General features: G+C 35.6%; 2 protein-coding genes across 27 annotated transcripts in view; one reads left to right on the top strand and one right to left on the bottom strand.

Moving 5' to 3' along the window:
* The window catches only part of ADAM23 (ADAM metallopeptidase domain 23), a 65,200-nt gene that overhangs the window by 2,286 nt on the left and 42,507 nt on the right, over positions 1–20,407 (top strand). For all 8 annotated transcript variants that reach the window (XM_085228554.1, XM_085228547.1, XM_085228549.1 and 5 more), the window contains exons 3-5: positions 9,346–9,422; positions 15,491–15,554; positions 19,721–19,803. In XM_085228554.1, coding sequence (XP_085084680.1) covers positions 9,346–9,422; positions 15,491–15,554; positions 19,721–19,803 — 224 coding nt within the window. The remainder of the gene's footprint in view (positions 1–9,345; positions 9,423–15,490; positions 15,555–19,720; positions 19,804–20,407) is intronic.
* The window catches only part of DYTN (dystrotelin), a 101,463-nt gene continuing 89,074 nt past the window's right edge, over positions 8,019–20,407 (bottom strand). For 11 of the 19 annotated variants that reach the window (XR_014884511.1, XR_014884515.1, XR_014884504.1 and 8 more), the window contains one exon: positions 8,019–20,287. The gene's annotated coding sequence lies outside the window, so the exon portion shown is untranslated. The remainder of the gene's footprint in view (positions 20,288–20,407) is intronic. The other 8 variants (XR_014884503.1, XR_014884514.1, XR_014884506.1 and 5 more) reach the window with 5 other exon arrangements.

Below are 20,407 nucleotides of genomic sequence, written 5' to 3'. Positions count from 1 at the left end.
TTTTTTTTTTAATAACTTGATGTAGGGGTAGACTCTTCTAAACTGTATTACTTTGGTGGTACCCCCTAAAATCATTCCATTTTACTTTTATAAATTTATATTTAAAAAAATAAACATTTTTTTTCCAATAAGTTATAAAGGTTAAGCGAAGACAAAGAGGGTTTGAGTAGAAAGAGGTTGCCCTGGTAGAAAAAAACAGTAAAGCATATTAGTGTATATAGACTTAGCTATGGTATAGCCCTTACCTGTTGAATTACACTTCTTTTGGAATTTTGGAATATGCATTAATATGTGTTTTGTTTTTGTTCATACTGTAACATTTCAGACGTGAAATTAATATGGAGTTACTGTATAATCTTTAGAAATAGTTGTATGGTTTTGATATTTTCATGACAAGAAAGGTTCCTTTCTAGCTTATTGAATTTGGATATAGTATGCGTGTTCAGATGAATCTAAATGCACCGATACATCGGATGGCACAGAAAAATTGTCCCTGTGTTGGAAAATGAAACTTCTTAAAATAATACTGTCTTCAGAAGTTGCACCACAACCTTCTTGAAGCATGTGAGGTTTTTATTTCCGTTGTTTAAAAATGTCTCAGATGTTATTTAGGAAAAAATAAGCCATGTCAGTGGTATATTACAAAGATCAGCCTTCCCTCCTTACTCCCTCAATGCTCATGCAGAATGAAAGTGCTCTGTTTATACAAACTTTAGAGACTTGGAAAAAGAGTAGATCTTTCCAAATACTTCCAAGTATTGTCATGCAGTATTTCCTTTCTTTGGGGAAATGTAGAGGCTTATCCCCTGACACCCGGGGAGCTGCCCTTGAAGTGAGACCACTCTTTTCAATAAACTTACACACTGTGGACTTTGTCCCTTCTTTTGAGAGGAATATGGAAGAAAGGGGTGTGCTATTGGTTGGAGACCTGCCTTTGGGAATATTGCTTCTCCCATGTTTCTGTGTAATGTTTTCATGAAACGCACAGAGGTGAAAGGGTGCCATTCTCCTTCCTTAACCAGCATTCTCACAAGAACATTGCTGCCATTGCCTATTTTTTCTATGCTCCGCCTTCTCTCTCCCTACCTGCTGGGGTAAAGCTCTGCAGAAATCAGTGCTGACAGAATTGGTATTGATTTCTTGGGGTATGCATGGTGCTGAGTACTGTGTAAAATGGATCTTTCCACTCAGTATCCATTTTAAGCCGAGGCATTGCTAACACTGCATTATTCCCACAGAAAGGTTCTTTAGGTTTGGGTTTTCATGGAGGCTGGAATTATGTTGACTTCTTCTGGCATGATACTTATTTTGCTTTGTTTCTTTTAACTGAATGTTGGTTGGTTGTATTCCTTGTCTGAATTGCTTGTGTTATTGTTGTTATTATTATCTTATTTCCTTTAAATTTCCTATTCCCAGAGCACAACATGGGGCTTCCCTTTCTCCCTCAACTTTTCCTTCCTTAATCCAGTTTGAATCTTTCATCATTTATTGAGTGAGATGTTTTTTCTTATTTGCTTCTCCATCTGTTTCACCAATAACACAATAATCAGTATTTGGTTATTTTGTGCTGTTTAACATTCACTGTAATCAATGAAGAAAAAGTATTTCTACAGTGTAAAGGGAAAACAACCCACAAACAATTAGAACATCACTAAGCAGCTGGACTGTGGAAGATGCAGATGAGCATTTTGTTTTGGGAGGAAAAAGGAATGAACCTCTTAGTGCTTGCTTTTATCCTATCCTAGCTTAAAAAAAATGCTGTCTTGTAATAAATCCTGATTGTTAGGTTTTACTATCTCCTATACAGCTAATAAAAGTACCTTTGTTGTTGGGTGAAGAAAGAAATTTGTATTTAGAATTGATTGTTTGCATGTTCAAAAAAGAAAAACTTGTCCTTTCATACATTGGGCAGAAGTGGAATTAAGATGCTAGTATGGGTCATTTTTTTTTTTTTTTTCTGTATGTGTATTTTCCTCTCCATTGTTTTTAGGACTTTAACCTAAATTTTCTTACGTATTACATGATATATTAAGACTGATGATTTATAGGTAGTATGACGAGGATGTGCTCCCTAACTATTTGTTTTGCTCAGTTAGACCCCTTTGTGCTGAACTTTGCTGTGGTGGCCAGGATATAAGCTGCTGGGATAGGTTGTGGAGTTAAGCTTGAATGCTTGAGAAATGCTGAATCACTCATAAGGAGGGGAGAGTAGCAGAAGTTACGCATATGTGTGAAAAACGAGGTTAAACTAGAGAAATACACTTATGTAAAATGACTTGAAATAAAATTTTGTGAAGAGATTTTTGGAGAAAATCAAATTTAAGACTTCTTCACTTGTGTAGAAATGAAGAGCTGGCTAATAGAAAGTTGACTGAAGAATCCAAAATTTAAATAAGTTGCTTTCTTAGCTCTGATCTTTATTTCCTTATACTTCTGAATTTGGTGAAATGCCATGAGAAGAGGGCATGTGTGATCTAAAATGTTGGTGGAATCTCTCTCATTCATTCTTGTTTCTCCAAGAATGTTTTCTTGCTGTGAGCAGAAATGAATGTTCAGTGTGAACAGTTCACAGGCTTTGTGAAATGGTCGCTCTCCAAGGTGGACAGAGTTGCAGTGTGTGATCTATTTTCGGTGCTAAAAGAATATTTTGACTGCTCAGTGCTTGAAGACTCTCAAGTCTGTACGCCTTTGTTTCCTTAAATTAAGGCTGACTTTTCTTCTGAGGTATTGTGAAATACTAAAAAATGGGTACCTTTTTTTATAAAAGCACACTAAAGAAGCTTGTGAGAAACCTGCAACTTGCTGAATAGCTGAGTCATCTCTGTTCTGCAGTGTGTCTTTCTAAACTTCTGCAGGTGGAAGTAGCCTTTCAATAAGCTCTTGGTTGAACCAAATGACTGCTTTGATACATTTGCAGAGACTGCATATACAGATTGTAAGGACATAGGGGGAAGAGTGCAAGGGCCACAAATTGGCATGGAGAGCTAGGAGCAAATCCTTGTGATGGCCATCAGAGGGAAAACTTGTGGTTTTGAGATCACAGTTCATGGCAAACATAACAAATTTTGAGTGGAAAATGGCTTGAATTAAATTATAAGTCATAAAGAAGCAACATATTTTTTCTTCATCATTCTGAGTTCTTAGTATAATTTTGGAAAAGGGATATTATGACACTAATGACTGAAAGAAACATGTAACAGTAATATTGTAATATGTAAAATGGTGAAGACAGTTCTATCCTCAAAAAGGTCTATGAATCTTGTGCCATTTTTCTTGGGATTTCTTTGGTTGCTTCTGTTCAGCTCAGATGTTAGTAAAGGCTTAATGCTGTATTTTCTGCTGTTTCCCTGTTTGAAAGGCTGAGATACCAGTAAGTCGGTTTCTGAGACTTGGTTTCTTTCTTGATATGTAGCATGCCCAACTTGAAAGAGGCAACCTCAAGATGAAAGGAAAGCAACTTTGTCACAGCCATAGCAAAGGAGATGGTATTGAGGAAAAAACAGACCTGTTTTGTAAAACTCAAAAGAATATGTATGGTTAATAATCTCTGAAAAGATGGCATTGTGTGAGGTGTTACTGAAATACAGAGAGAAGTCATATGCATTAATTACTATATTTCCTTTGCCTGTCTTATGATAAAGTCTTTGCTTTAAATCCTCTTGTAATGAAAACATTACAGTCCCCATTTAAATAATCAAATTAAGGAATGAACTTTATGTAGCTTACATATGAGTTTAATAGACTGTCAGGGAGTCTTTATCAGTCTTTCAGCTGACAGTTGCATTTTTGTCAGAATTTTCAATGCTGCAGCTTCAGTTTATAGTACCTGCAAGTGGATGATGACATGTGCATTCTTTTGATTCTATACTGAGTTTATATTAATACAAAGGGCTTACTTGCACTAGTTACTGACAGTAGGGTTAAAACTGGTATTCTTATCTTCTTCTGAGGGTGGGACATCTGCCTTATCCAAACTTCTCAAGTATGAGGGCTGCTCCAAAAGTAATACCTCCTATTTTATTGTGTTGGCCTGTTACCTCAGGCAGATGTTGATGGTATAGCAGTAGAGGATGAACCTTCCTGTAAATGTTCTGCTATGCTTTGTTGCCATGTGACAGATAGCAGCAGAGAGGCAATCTGACACAATGGTGTCTGACACAGAAGTGCATGTGAACCAAAGGAGTGTCACTGAATCTACACATGGAAAAAAATTGCACCGATTGACATTCATTGGTGCATTGGAATATCACAAAGTTTGCACCAGGTGGGTCCTGCAAATTCTCTCACAGGAGCAGAAAGAACATGATATGCTAGTGTGTCAGGACCTACTGAACCAGTCTGAAGCTGAAGATGACAGTTTCCTGGATCATGTCATTACTGGTAACGAGACGAGGTATTGCAACTATGAGACAGAGTCAAAACAGCAGTCATTAGAGTGGCAGTGCGTGAATTCCTCGTTAAAGAAAAGGTTCAGGATGCATCCTTCAGTGGGTACAGTGCACAGTGTCTTTGGTGACAGGAGAGAGGTGATCCTTCTGGGTTTCCTGGAACCTGGAAAAGCTATTGGCTCTGTTGAATCGCAGTGCTGACCAAGCTGAAGGCTGGAGCTTCAGAGTTAGGTCAGAGAAGGAGACAGATTTTCTCTTGGAACACAGTAACACCAGGCCCCATACCAGTTTGAAGACATGGAGCACGCTGCCCGTCTTGACTGGACTGTTCTATTACACTCACCATATAGTCCAGACTTGGTGACTTCTGACTTCCATTTGTTAGGGCTGATAAAATATGGGCTGTGTGGGCACCATTTTCCTAGCAGTGATGCCATCACAGCAGCTGTGAAACAGTGAGTCACGTCCACTGGAACAGATTCTTACAAACGTAGCTTGCAGGCTCTTGTTCATTGCTTGTGAAAATGCATGGCTGCATGGCTGTTGTGTTTTGTAGCTGAGAATTTGCTCTATTGAGCAGTGTTGCTGGGCTCTTTGTATCTGTTGTAATATCCATAGAAATGAGTAGAAGGGCACTTTTGGAGTGGCCTATGTAGATCCCCATATTTGTTTTCTAGCTGAAATATGGGTCATGATATTTCTGAAAAGGAAACGTATATGTTCTGTCTAGTATTTATAGGCAAATAGGTTCTACAGAAAAGTGATCCAAGGTATGGATACACTAGTTTGTAGAGTCTTGTTAGCAAAACCCAGAGGGGGATATGATTTTTTAGAGGCCAGTGTCAGCACTACATATGGGTAGCTGAGTATCATCATGCTGTGAGAGACTGGTGGCTTACTGCTACTGTTATCAGAAGGAAGGTCTAGATCAAGAAGTGTTTTGATCCCAAAAAATCTATCTAAACCTGATCTAGGTTTCTGATTCCAGAGTAGGGGTGTGAAGCCCTCTGCTCACCTACTAAAGTGAGAGAACTTTTGGCCCTTATTTCAGTCAGCAGAGCTATATGCAGATAAAGAGCTTATCACATGGACATTGTTATCTCTATGTATGTAGCAGAAGGCCTATAGGTAGTATGAGTCAGTTAAATAATGCTGTTATGCTTGTTTAAAGACTTGTGACAGAAGTTAGTAGTTTTGCATTTGGAGTAGTTTTACTGTGAAGGTGTCACTTCTTGTGGTGATAGTTACACAATTCCTGAAAATCTGTTAGATGGGAATGACAGACAAATGGTACTCAAGCATACTGACAAAAATGAGCTTTTGAGTTGTGACATGGATCAGTGGAACTTAGACTCCAGTTACAAACTTCTAGTCCTTGCGTACCTTGAAACTTTTAGTAAGCTAATGATTGATATGAAAGAAACTGGAATTCTTTCTGTGTATGTATAGATTTTTGATGTGGAAGTGAAACAGAGATGCTGCATTGCACAAAAAGCTACAGCATTCTTGGGATGTTCCTAATATGAAGAATCTCTTTTCACAGTGACAACATGAGTAATTTGACCGTTTAGAGCAGTGAATGTTTTTTATAGTTGTTTTCTTTGTTTGTTTGTTTTAATTCAGGTTGGGGAAGAGGGACTCCCACCATTCTTCACCTCATTCCTGTTTATTTGATCAGCAAGTCTGCTGCAGAAAAATTGTCCTGAATCTTGCTGCTTTGCAGTTGAAGTAGCCTACACCTATCAGAGCAGGCACCTCTGCAGAGATTTTACAATAATAAACATGTACAAGAGTACTTGGTTTCCTGTGTACATAAGTAAAGAATCTGCATTACAGTGGTACACAGGATGATGTATAATGTGCAAATGAAAAGAGCACCAACTTTCAGATGATAGTCTTTTCAAATGATACTTTAGGCATTGAGTTACGTACTAGCTGATAGGAGAATACAGTGAAATGATTCTTGTATACACCTCATTGCAGATAATTTTCTGAAATACTTTGGTCCCATCATGATGATACACAGCAATTGTAATGGCTAGAACACCGGTGACAACTCACTGGTGCTTTTCTGTGTGCTAGCCTGTTATAGGAAAAATGTCAGCTTCAGGATAAAACAGTTTCATTATTCTTATCTGATTTCTGGCCCATAGCTTTCATACGTGGTTATACATTATTAAACTGGATGAACAAGGTCTGTATTTCACTGCAGCAGTGAAGTATTATGTTCACCTGAATTCAAAGCAGTGCTTTTGCTGAACAGCAGAGACTTAAAATCTGGTGTTCTTTTTATAACCAGTGGTTAGAGCTGAGTTTGCTGGAGAACATGCCTTACTGCAGGGTGCTGAATTACCTTGTCAGCTACTTTATAGGAATTGCTTATGTGTATGGACTTACGTGTATTGTAAGTGAAGCACAGTAATAGGTGTACAGAAGTAATTGCTTTCAGAAATAGCACTAATGTTATGTTTAATACTACTGAATGAACCTTTTTCTGGTAATACTTTCAACTGAGAATACAATCTCTTTAAGTAATTTAAGTTGCAGAAACGGTTGGTAGGTTAGAAATTTCAGTGAAGAATGTTACATGTGTCACCAAATGGGTTGGGTGGACAAAATAAAGCTATAGCAGGTCAGACTGGATTCTACCAAGCTGTCCTGAAGAGCAGTCAGTAGATGTCTTGGAAGGACTATGTGGTGTAACAGTCATGAGATGCTATTGCCTGGAATGTTTTCCATCCTCTAGCAATTGCTGAGTCAGGGCCCTCTAGGAACCTGAATTTGCTGTTTGGAATTAATAGAACTTGATGGAATTCCCAATCTTTAGTTTATATGGTTTCTTTAATACATGCATTAACTTTTGGTACCTGTGATGTCTTTAGGATTTTCACAGGTTTCAAAAGCTGAAGATATAATTACCAACAAGCATTTTTGAAATGTTTTATTATTGAGTTGATACATCATCCTCCCTACTTAAGCATTTCCTAAATTGGTTAAGTAGCTTGAAACAGTGCTTGATCTTCCTGAATGTAAATATATTCAGGAGTTTTAGTTATTTGGTTTATAATTGGCAATCAAAACATAGTAGTGTTAAAACCAGAAAAGTACTTTGTAGAAAACTAAGTAGTTGCTGTCTCTCTCATAGATGATGATTTAGCCTTGATACTGCTGGTGTTCTAAAGAGTGTTTTGAAAAGAACAGATATTTTCAGTCATGCTTAGTCTGTTAGGGGAGGTGGAAGAAATGCTGCACTAGGACCAAACTGAAAAGTTACTTTATTTTTTTCTAAACTAACCCTGGAAGAAATAAGTAGTCACTTTTGATATTACTTTTCTGTTCAACGTAATTTGAAGGTAATGTTTGGGATCACTTTTTGCATAAATTTAATCCTTGAAACAGACTCTCCATCAAGTCTCCTGCTTCTATTTGTACTCAAACTTTCAACCTGGTAATTCAGAGCATCTGCAAGCTCACCTTGCCAGTCCAGTGTTATTTCAGCAAATTGCTGAACTGCTGAGACAACCCCTTCATTTACAAAATAACAAAAAACAAGTAAGAAATGAACCAAAAGATCAGTGCTTGATACTGGTTCTCGTATTATTGTAGATATCAACCACCCAGCAATATTACTTTTAAATTTATTGTTTAGAGTTCTTATATATTTTAATAAAGGAAAAAAGAAAACAGGCTTTGGATGAGGGCTGCTTAATACTGAACATTTTGTTTTGTAACCATACATTTTGTGTGGATTTGTTTTTGAAGAAGCTTTGTAAAGTTTCTTAGTTGAAAGGTAAATAATAATTCTGGGGGACAAAGAGTGATAAATAACAACGGAAACACCAAAGCTGAATTTAGATGCTGTAGCAACTTTTGGAAACAGATTTTTAAATTGATGTTGAAGAATTTTGTGAAATATGAATACGTTTGCTGAGGAAAAAGAAGATGAAAATCAGTGGTACTCCATGTAGTGCAAGAATGGAAGAGGAACAGAAAGAAATTATTGTTCGTGGAAAAAATTCCAAAGGTAAACCAGAATCGCACATCTTGTGGGTTGTAAAATGTAACCTTCAGATTACCTATGCTATGCAATAAACAGCTAGAACTTTTTGTGATGTATCTGAATATTTATTGTAGTGTTTAATTACAAATTAAAATTTTAAATTAAATTTAATTAAAAGCAATATGTTTTGGTCTTTTGAGTAGAGGGCACAATATTCCAACTTTATCTAGTTACTTATTTTGTATCTTATTAGTGTATAAGTAAGCATGTTTTGATTAGAATATTATCAGTAAAGTTCAGATCTGATCTCTTTTGCCCAGCTAGAACACAGTCATCACAAAAAAGAATTCTTGGACCATCTTTTCTTTTTCTAGAAAACAGCTGAAGGTGTTTTGAATGTCTGTTGTGGCTGACATCTAAGAGTAGAAAAAAAAAAAAAGTGAAGTATGCAGTCTATATGAGAGAAATTGAATATTTTTAAAGTTAACTGCCTATGTGAGACTAGCTAATGTCATTTTGTTTGTTTTGTGTAGAATCAGTCTTATATATATTGGTTTGGTTATAATGCCAGATATAAAGCCTTTAATTGTGAATGGATTATTTTGAAATAAGTCCTTCATAATATGTAATACGAGCTTTGCCCTGATTTTCTTGTAAGAAGGCTTTTATCAAAATGCTTTAATTATTTTGGGCCTTTTAAGGTGAATAAATGCAATAAACATAATTAAAAGAACAGTATACTGCATTACTTCGGTTTCATAGCCATTGGGCTATGACAAAACATAGATATTTATTTGAATTTGGTTGGTTGGGAAAAAATGAACGTGGTTTCCGTAACTTTGTTTTTTACTGATGTTAGTCACAAATACTTATTGCATATAAAGCTCAATTATTCTTTCTGACAGCTTACAGTGTTTTGCAAAGCTCTATAGCATTGCTGTGTATTCGTGTTTACAGGCTGTACATCTGGCCCAGGCAAGTTTCCAGATTGAGGCCTTTGGTTCCAAATTCATCCTTGACCTCACTTTGAATAAGTAAGTGCACAATTTGAGGTTTCTTTCTTTCCTGTTCTAATTGTCTTCAACTTACAGCACAAGGTCAGAGCATGTGAAATTCCAGGATCTACAGAAAAGTGCTGTTGTCCAAGTTATATTAATAGAAAACAACATGTGGCCTATTTTAAGCAAGGTTGCTATTACCCTTTCTGGCATCCATAACATGCCTTTAAAACTTTGTAACCTAGGAAGGATAATGGTGCATAAAGATGATAAATATAAATCAATAATATGGTCCTCAGAAGCCTAAACCTAATAGTGCAATTTAAAGGCGTTTAAAACTTACATTTATGTTTAAATTTGTAAAGCAGTCTTTATATTAATATATTTATATATTAATATATGTATTAATATAAAGCAGTATTTATATTAATACTAATTATATATTAATATAAAAATATTAATATACATTCAGTAATTGGATTGTTACAATTATGGATTTAAAAGCTGTAGTTCAGTTCAACTATAATTAAATTGCTGGCTGTTAAAACTTAATGCTACCAGATTTTATGGTAATTTAAAAAACACCTCAGTGATTAAGAATAAAAAATAGCATTTTCTGTGTGTATTTTATGTGGAATTTTTAAAAATGTCTCATTACAACAGAAGTAGTTGCAGAATGAATGACTTTACTACCTTCTAAACCTGTATGATAGCACCATAGATCACAGTAACCTACAGTGACCAATCCTTATATGTAGCAGTGAAATGTTGATAGGTGTTACTAACTTACTTCCCATATTGCTACAATATTTCCATGCTTGCTATATTTGCAGAATGTTACAGAAAATGATATATACACCATTTGTATTTGCATCCTGCTATAGCATAGTTCAGTGTGTTGGACTGTGGCTAGAGATGTTTGCTGTCATCTTTGTTGTTTCATTCACATGTCTGTCTCATATTCTGCACAACAATATCTGTATTCATTTGTGGCCACCATGTGCTTGAAGGTCTAGATGTGTACAAATGTCAGTGGCTCCATTTATAGATGGTGAACATACAGTAGCACCAGTATTGGAAAGCTGTCAATTTTCTTGTTTTTGGTGTTTGTTTTGTTCTTAGTATATCAATGAACTGTCACATAGATGTTATTTTAATTGTTCAAGTTGCCATGTGGGAATATTGCAAATATTTGTACAACTGGCTAGTTCTTAGTGATCCAGAGAATGTATTATTGTCACTATAATCATGAAGTTCCTAATGAAATGGGAGTCTCGGTGGTTTGGCTGCGCTGAAGGGTACAGCCTAGAATGTATTTACCAGTAAAGTACACAGTAATTTTAGACAACTGTGGTCAAGAAAGTCGAACTTGTAATAAAGGTCAGTGTTGGTTTGGTTGTTTATATCACTTCTGCTTATGTGTCATCAGCTAAATATAGGGAACTGTTGGTCTAAAAAATGGAAGAGAGCTTTTGTGCCACTGAAAGTTTGTACTGATAAAGTTTAAGAATTACTTGGAATTACGTGGAAGTATAAAATCAATACGAAATGACAGGTAAAATAATCATTATTGCATGAAAGTGCATTTGTAACTTCTGCTGTCATTAGCTTTTCTGCACACTTATGGGAAAATACAGAAGTAACGTATAACACAGATGTGTTTTTTTGTTAAGTAATTAACAAGAAGGTTCTCAACATGATTGCTAAGTGTGGTTCTGAACTTGAATCATTTCACAGTACTTCAAAAAAATGACTGGTGGTAAGTTAGTGTAAAGGAAATTGAAGAAGATAAAAATGTAATTAATCTGTAGTATGATTTTTTCCATGGCCTGCATGCTGAGTTCCTGGAAGCTAACATAGTTACTTTTGTATGAGATCTTATGTCCTTTACCTAGTGTAATCATTTTTTTTCATAAGTATAGCTAGATGACAGCAGAGGTAAGCTATTTCTCACATGTCCGTTCTTCTATTGGTAGTAACAGAAGTGAAATGTGTGCCAAGGATATGGATGTCAGCTCCTCAGAAAGCATATGCTGCTTTAACAGCTGGCTTGTGTCTTCAAAGAAACTAACAACCGTGAATGGCATTTCCATGGCTCTTTATTTTGCTTGTGTGTCTAAAGCCATCTCTCAACATGACTGAGGAGACAGTGAGGCAGCTCTGTAAAAGCAGTTATCTAAGACAAGCAAGGTAGCATGGAGGGAACTGCAGAAGAGGACATAGCAGACTCTACTTCATTTTTTTTCCATGACTTTGTGCATCATGTCTAATTTTTGGTTGCAGTTTGTTGCAAGTGTTCATTATTAAGTCATGCTGACATGGTGGTACTAGTCTAAATAGGCCTTCTTCTGATGTGACCATAACTTACACAATTGTTGGGGTAAACAAATTTGTAAACCAGTTGCATTTCTGCTAACCAAAATGTGAATAGGTCAACTGACAGTCTGGTGCAGATGAGGCACAACAAATATTTTCTGAAACTCAGAGCTGCCTTTCAAAAGAAGTTTTAAGCATTCTGGCAATAGTAATGAAGGATAAAAGTTAATTTATGTGTAATTCTCCACTTTATGACTTTACTACCAGTACGAAGAACAAGGCAGATCCTTGTTAATATAGGAGCAACTGGTTGTGTGTAATAGAAAAGATATGTTAAAAATGCCTGCAGATATACTGTCCCCCTGCTGTTCTTCCCTGTTCCTCTGAATAAGATCCTGGTTGTCTGAAATTGGCAGCATACATTAAAGAATTTCTGTTTGATTGGAAGTATGTGTTCTTTTCAATGTTTGCTAATATAGACTGGTAGTAGAAATACACATAAGTGATACAAGGTGACCTGCCTCAATATGATGCTTTTTCTTCCCAATTATGACAGGATTTCAGAAAACGAAGGAAGCTTCAGACAAAAAGCAATTATCTGTAAGCGATGCAAAGTGCATGCTAGGTAAGAAGGTGGCTAGCAAAAATCAGGAATCAAGCAGGATAGAAGCTTATTTTAAGGAGAAGATGGCTGATATTTTTCAATTGAATATATAAACAGAACATTTCCTGTGGGGAATGTTAAGTAAAAAAATGCCCTTCTAATACTTTGGTGGTTAATTTTGGCAAAAACCATCAGCAACTAGTGCTAAATACCCTGCTATAGTGCAGCTTGTGAATCAACCAACTTTAAGGTGGTAGATCGTGTCGTATTTATCAGGTGGATTGCTGACAAATTAAAATGCATTTTGTTCACAGCATGGTATTTGGGAAGTATATCATCAGTAGCAGGCCCCAGCTTTCTTCAGAGGGGATTTGCTCAGTACAGAGAATTTTATCAACACGCCTTGTATCCGGCAGGTCTGCAAGACATTAGAGTTGGAAAGTCAATGATGATGAAAGTGAATAGTCTACTGGAAAAACCACTGTCTACTGCATGCTTTCTTTATGTATATAAATATATATAGGAATATTCTGTCATAAGAATATAATGCTGGGTATTCTATAGAACTCGGTTTACTACCTGAATGAGGAAGCCCTCTATAGCTGGAAGCAATGCAAAGCTGAAGACTGGAGAAGAACAAAACTGAATTATGAGAGTGGCTCAAGCAAAATCCAGGAAAATAACACTGAATTTTGGAAAGATTCTGTGAAGGGTAGACAAAAGAACTTTTAAGTAACTCTTACATCACATGCAATGGGACAATTCTGAGGGAGAAATCCTGTAATTAAGTTACATGTGTTTGTGACTCTGGATACAGTGAGCGACCACTCAGTGCGACTCCAACAAAATGCTGAAAGCACTGGAGAGTGGTGAAAGCAGTTTTGAAATCAGTCACGTATCATGGCTAGGAGAGGATTAAAAAAAAAAAAAGAAAAAAAAGAAAAGAAAAAAGAAAAAAAAAAAAAGATTTCCTTGATTTGGAAACAGGTAAATCTAGATCCTACCATTGGTTTGAGGAAACAAAATGGAAGTTGGAATTTGGAATTCCAAATGAAGCAGGAATGTCTTCAAAAATCTCACTGCAAAGAGAAAACAGTACTAGTAGTCTTAAGATTTGTATTAAAAAAAAAAAAAAACAAACACCCAAATAAAATCAAAAGAGCAACTCTGGCCTTTGCACGTGGTATTATCTTACAAGGCAAGAAATATAAGCAGCCAGCTTTAAGACTTCAACTTTCAGCTGAGGAAAACTTATGCATTAAAGTATGAACGTGACTTTTGCAAGAACAGCAGTTTTATTCCTTGTGTCAGTTCAACCTCACCTCCTGAGGTTATACTCATCTACTGTATGAGACTGCAGTTGGCTGTGATCAAAGACTAATCAAAGTGTTTAGTGAGCACAGTTAGAAGCAAAGAATGATTGAGGTTGAAGTGGGATCATCAAGTCCAGTTGGTTAAGGCTCTTTCTAGTTGAGTATAGTTGTAGGTTTTAACCATCCTCATAGATTTTTCCATTTTCCCTTGTGTTTGTTACCTCTAGTCTTGTTTATACCATCCCTTTAAGTAGTTGAGGACAGCAGTCTTTATAATACTCATGAAAAAGACAAAGAAGAAAAGGATGTTATCAACACTCTTCAGTCTAAGTGCTTTGTATATCTAATCCTCTTTAGAAGCTTTAAACCTTGTGCTAAATGTAGTGAATATTTGTACTGAAGTCAGGTACTTCTGCTATTCATACTGTTTGTGTTTTCTTGCAGAAAATTTATAGTTTAGCATGATGCATATTGAGAAAGTCAAAATGATTTTATGCACCTGAATTTAATTTTAAAGCAGTACTTCAAATGTGTATATACCTAAGTACTGCTGTAAGAATGTAGGTTAAAACAAATGATGAGAGACTTCATAGACTCATGGAATGGCTTGGGTTGGAAGGGACTGCAAGGATCATCAGGCTCCAACCCCCTTCCCACAGGCAGGGCTGCCAACCTCCATATCTAATACTAGATCTAAACTTCAGTAATGATTCATGGCTATTGATATTTTGCCCGTACTGTGATCTCTTAGTGCTATGAAAAAAGGACTTTTAAGAGAACCACTGGTAACTGACTTCAGCAGGAGCTCTGATAAATTTAATGCCTGATAAATGCAGGATGAAGAATTGATTTTATGAGCCATTAGTAACAGTGTTATCAGGATTGCTAATAGGGTATCTCATTTTCAGACATGTTATAAGTACCTGTTAGTCATGAATTCCTATCAGAACTATTTTGTCACACCAGGCTTTTATCATAATGATGGTTTTTATTCATAGCAGCAGTACTTTTTTATCTGTGTCCCTATCAGATGCTTTCATGACATTTCTGTTTGGAAGGCTCTTAGAGGCCTTAAAACTGCTGAGAAGTCTGGACCACACTGAGCGATGTGCTTATATCACATATGTGATGATGCCAACTAACATGTTCAAATGCTTTGCTGAGGGTGCTGTGCTGCAACCTGCTCACTGGGTGAGATCTGAATGAGACATTGGAGGTGTCTAAAAAAAAAATAGAATTGTATGTTATGTACAGTACAGGGATTTATTTTATGCTTCAGAAATGTATCTTGCCAGAGTGGTTTGGACAAAACCAAGAGTGGAAAAAGGAGTCTGAAAAGAAAAGGTGAAACAAACAAAAGGAATAGTATGTGTTTTTTGCATTTGTGTTTGATTATTTTTAAAGAAAGTTTTTGGAAAGCAGTTAAGATTTTTTGCAGATGAGAAAGCAAGGTACAAATGATACAGATACACTGTTGTCTTCAGGACAATCATGTATGTATTTGTCCATTCCTGCATATAATGTATATAATTTTTAGATGAAATATAAAATGTTTCTGAAAACAATAACAAACTAAGAATACACATAGAAAGTAACAGTCATGGGCAGCTAGCAAAATTCTAAAGTCACTGGATTTTTTATTTTTATGTGTTCAGGATAATCAATTTTAAGACTAAAATAGAATAGGAGAACTGAACACACTCTTGTCTCGTAGAGCATCTACTGGTCGCAAGCTGCTTGGTTTTTGTTTTTTAAGGTTATTTAATGGAAAAAAAAAAAAGGTTTGATTCTAACTAAAGCATCCATTTATAGCAGCATAAAGAATAATCAGATTGATGTTTTGTTTTTTGTTTTGTTTCGGTTTTTTACAGTGATTTGTTATCTTCCAATTATGTGGAGATTCACTATGAAGATGGGAAACAGAAGTTTTCTAAGGTACTGCACTTTTAAAATGTATCAGAATGGTATTTCTGGGGCAACAATGCCAATAATGTGTTTTTTTTTTTTTAAAAAGGGTCAAAACACCAGAAGCCTTTTTTTACAGACATATAAGGATGTTCATCTGGGCTGGGTAGGAAATAGGCAGTGATGGATGATCCAGGTAGTGCTAGAGCAGTTATGCCTTGTAAAATGTAGGGGATGGAGGGACGTAAGTCACTGTTAGCGTAGTGTTTATTACATGTACATAGCACAAATTGCAAGAGGAACAGATAGTGGAAATACAAGATGTACAAACAGAAAGCTTGCTGTGACTTTTCTTTGTAAGAATTATACAGCTGGGAAACAAACAAAAAAAAGATGAAAAACGTAACTAACTGGAGTTACTAGAAAGCTAGCATGTTACCTGACATCTAATTAATTTAGTCTGTCAAACTGATGATCTCTAGAGGTCCCTTCCAACCCCTACAATTCTGTGATTCTGTGAAACTGGCTGCTAAGTCGAATTCAGTGCCAATAAGCTGTTGATACAAAGACATAAAGTTATGCAAGATAGTTTAGCACTATGGAAATCGGAATCAACTTTTGATTGTATGAACAACATGAAGACTGATAAGTTCAAAGGAACATTATAAAATACATTTCCAATGACTTATTTCATAGCTGATACAAATGCTGGAACATTTGTTGTGAGCTTGTTGTATGTGAAACATATCTTTATTTAGATTGGAGAAGAGCAAGCAATTACATTATATTTATGCATTCCGTGAAGTGAGACTTTTTGGCCACATATTAGATACCTGATTATTTTGCCTTTGCTATAGAGAATTGAAAATAAGAGATAGATTAGGTCAAAACAAAACCATTGCATCACAACCTAATTATTGCAGTGAATTGTTTTGTATTCTACTGAAAATAATTTCACGTGACATACTAAGAAAAAGTGATTTTGTTTCATTAAGACTCAGTACTGTGCAGAATGGGCAAAAAAGCTAAATGATGCAAGAAAAGAGATCCCTTTGGAATTTGGACAAGCTCATGCAATTGTTAGCTGCAGCGCTTGCACTGAGCACTGCGGTTGCTGAATCATGAATCTGACTGGAAAATTATATTGCAACTTTAGACTGAGCAAACGTACTGCCTTTGCATGCGGCAGTAATTTGATCCATGCTTCCTAGGGGATCTTCTCTCAATTGATTTGTTTAGAAACAATAATTTAGCTTTAATTTATAACTCTAATTAATGCATTAAAGTCTTCATTATAAGTTCAGAAAATACACAAACAATTAATTAAGCAGATCAAATGAGAACTACATCCTAAGCTTTTTACAGTATCTTATAATCCTTTTTAGTCTTGAAAAAAATGATTGTCTTGTTTCTGGATGCGGATGCAAATATGTGAGATCTTGATGAAAAATACTGTATTTTGTAGCTTTTTATTAAAAGAGTGAAAACTTCAGGGAACAAACAGTAATTTTCTCACTTGCATGACAGTCGATAAAAAAGAAAAAGATTGAAAAGCTGCTTGTGCAAGTAAAATGATCACCAGTTGTTAAAAAGCGTGTTCTGAGTATTCTCACTAATAGAAAAGTAAATACGTGGTGGTTGCATTTTGTATAGTACTTTGATTGAATTGTGCAGAATAGACTCTTGGGAACTTCATTCAGAATTTGAATAACTCGTTAAATAAGGTTCAAAGTAGAAATAATGCTGTGCATAGTTGAAGAGCATTGACGTTTTTTGTTAATTCCTCAAGTCATAGTAAGTGCAAAGAAATGGTTCTAGTATGCGTGTTGGAATTCAGGTGATATACAACCCCAGAATTAAGAATATGGTGGTGAATGCTGCATTTGCAATTGATGTGGGAGCAAGACAACTTTACTAAAAGGTTTTTAATACAGTTTTTTGAAAAGACTTTTTAGTTGTTATTGTTGATAGATATTAATGACCAACTACTTAAGTAAATCATTGTCATTCAGTTTTCTTATTTTATCTTCATTCACTCATAGCAGCAGAAGTTCTGTTATTTAAAGGCTTCTAAGTTCACCAGATCTTTTTCTTTCACACATGCTTTGAAAAATCAGAATAGTGTTTTGGTTTGTTTCTAAACATTTATAGCCAGAGCAGTCTTGTTTTTATAGTTTTCATGGATAGAAAATAAATATACTTGTTTACTAGGTTGAATCAATCCTACGAAGCTAGTTTAGTTGCTTGCTTTACTTGTTTGCAACAAGTAGTTCTGTAAGCCTGGAACAGTCTAACCACTTTATATAGCAGTGTTTTATGGAATTTTAGAGATTAGTGATTGTGCTGTCCAGCAATAAGGAGGGAAAAAGTTAAAAATAAATCAGATTTAAAAGATCTTCATGAAAATATTGTAATGCTAGCAATTCTTGTATGTGAGTAGATGATGATTAGACAATACAGTTGTTTCTCAGTTTCCCATCTGGATCATTTATTTGTAGTCTGGTCTTAAAATATGTCGTAGAAGCCTTTTTGCTTCTGGATAATAGAATTGTGCTTTCTGTTTCTGAGATCAGGAATTTGTCTTCTACAAAATGAAGCTGCTTCAGTGTGTTTTATGGAATTCAGGGAGGGTGCTGTAGCACATAGTAGCTGTAGATAGAATAGTCATTACATGTGGGATAGAGCATGTTTCTGGAAAGTGAAGAGATTCAAGGCAGTTCTCCTCACAGTGACCTGGGAAACTTGAGGCATTAGCCAGAGGAAAAGCTTTTTTATGTACTAGTTTATACTCTGGAGGAACGAAAAGCAACGCAAAACAACCAACAGTGAAAGCCACTGCAACTGTGTTTTGTGAGGGTCTCAAAGCCTTGTCAGTCTCTTAGATGCATTCTGAGCATCCTTGAAGTCCCCTTCGATGGCTGGGCTGCTTCTGTGCCCACTTTAGTGAGAGCTTAGTCAGGAGCCAGTTGCTTCAGGAGAGGAGAGCTCAACTTAGTTTGTTCTGTAATGAAGAGCTGGATGAGCCTGGGGAGCTTGCACTTTGAATTCAGAGGAAAACATGCAGCATTCACTAGAGTTTAGAGTTTAGAAAAGCAAGGCTTTTCTGGATTAGAGCTTCAATATTTTATGTACCAATTTTTCTCTGTAGCATTTTGATCTCATTTTGTCCTGTTCCCCTCGTACATACACATATTGCAGCTTGACTAACCTTCCTGTGGAGACCTGACAGACTGTATTCAGAGTTGCACTGAAAGCCTGTTTCATAACATATTTGGCACTAATTCTGTTCTGCCTAATTCTTGCAGTTTCTGACTCGTCAAATCCTGTATTGCAGCATTCAGCAGGGTCTCCCTCACTTTGTATAATTAAGGCTTTTGAGAACTCGCATCTTGGGTGTAGTTCACCTAATGTTGAGGGGTTGTTGGGTTGCTTTTTGCTTGTTTAATTCTCTAACATTTAAAAATGCTTGTAGGAAATTTCAGTGTTATTTTTTTAAGAGGAGGAACTTGTCTAAAATATGACTGCTGATTAGTTTATGAAACCATAAAAATACTATCTTTTTAACATAGTCACATTTTGCATCTGCTTTTAATTTTATGCAGTTAAAATCAAGAATTGACTTTTATTACTCTTTTGAGCTATAGACTGAGAATTTAGCTGTGCATTTTAGTGCTGCCAAGCCATGTTCACTCATCAATAAAACTGGTACCTATAGTGTAATGATATAATGCTTAAATTAGAGAGAGAAAATCAAACTTGAATTGGTAGAATGCAAATTGAAGCCATACACATGCCAGATAATTGATGAACATTGTATTACTTATACATTTAGTGGACCTGGCAGGTATCAAGAAACAAGTCAGCTCATATAACCTGCATTATATAACAGTTCTGTAGCATCAATTTACAGCAAAGAAATACGTTTGAGGGGGAAAATTTAAAAAAATAAAAATAAAAATGTGTGCTGTGACATCAGCAAGAGAATAACTCACACTATAACTTGAAGGCATAAAATATTCTTTTTTCCAGGCAAGTTTAACTTTTAATATCAAATTGGGATGTAGTTTAACTAGAGGCTGCTTTCTCTGAAATTTTACCTAATGGAAGATGTTAGATGTGTTTCTCCTTAGATTTAAACAATAGACATGAAATCAGAGCAATTTTCTGTGTTTTTTCTTCTTTCTGAACGTGAACAGGGTGGAGAGCACTGCTACTACCATGGAAATATCAGAGGTATCAAGGATTCCAGAGTTGCTCTTTCAACTTGTAATGGGCTTCAGTAAGTGCACTTTCTCATTTTTCAAACAAGGCTATTAACTAGTTACTACTCTTGAATATTATATTATAATATGTGATGGACTAAAATTTTCCAGACCAAAAGATGCTTGAAATTTCAAAATACCAGTGCCTGTTATGTCAATCTGCTCACACCTTTTTTAGTATCATTAAAGTCTTTTGATAATATCTCATGAAATCTTTGAATATGGTAAGTGGCAAAAAATATTTCACTCAAATGACTTACTGTAGTAGAGAATGAAAAAGAATTGTACTCTGGCAGTGTGTTTGCTCAGTATGCAATGCATGAAAGTCCACAGAAGAATTTTTCTTTTTGTTAGATAATTTAAAAAAAAATAATTAGTTACTGTTAAGTGTAACTTACCTTATTTTGCTGCTAATATCTGCCTTATGGCTCCCTGTTTTCTAGGTCCAATATTTATACTCTGGTTTTTGATCACTGCATTACCATTACATGTACCTGATTTCTGAAAAAATAATAAAAAAATACTTAATTCTAGCCACATATGATGATAATATGTATACATATGGAATTATTCTAATATTGATCAGAGCTTCAGCCATAATTTTGCTTTTATACATTTGAT

This window comes from Meleagris gallopavo, chromosome 7 (assembly GCF_905368555.1).
Source record: "Meleagris gallopavo chromosome 7, MGAL_WU_HG_1.1, whole genome shotgun sequence".
Classification (NCBI taxonomy): Eukaryota; Metazoa; Chordata; class Aves; order Galliformes; family Phasianidae; genus Meleagris; species Meleagris gallopavo.
The sequence above is the reverse complement of the archived record's forward strand: the minus strand, read 5'-3'. Positions and strand labels throughout refer to the sequence as shown.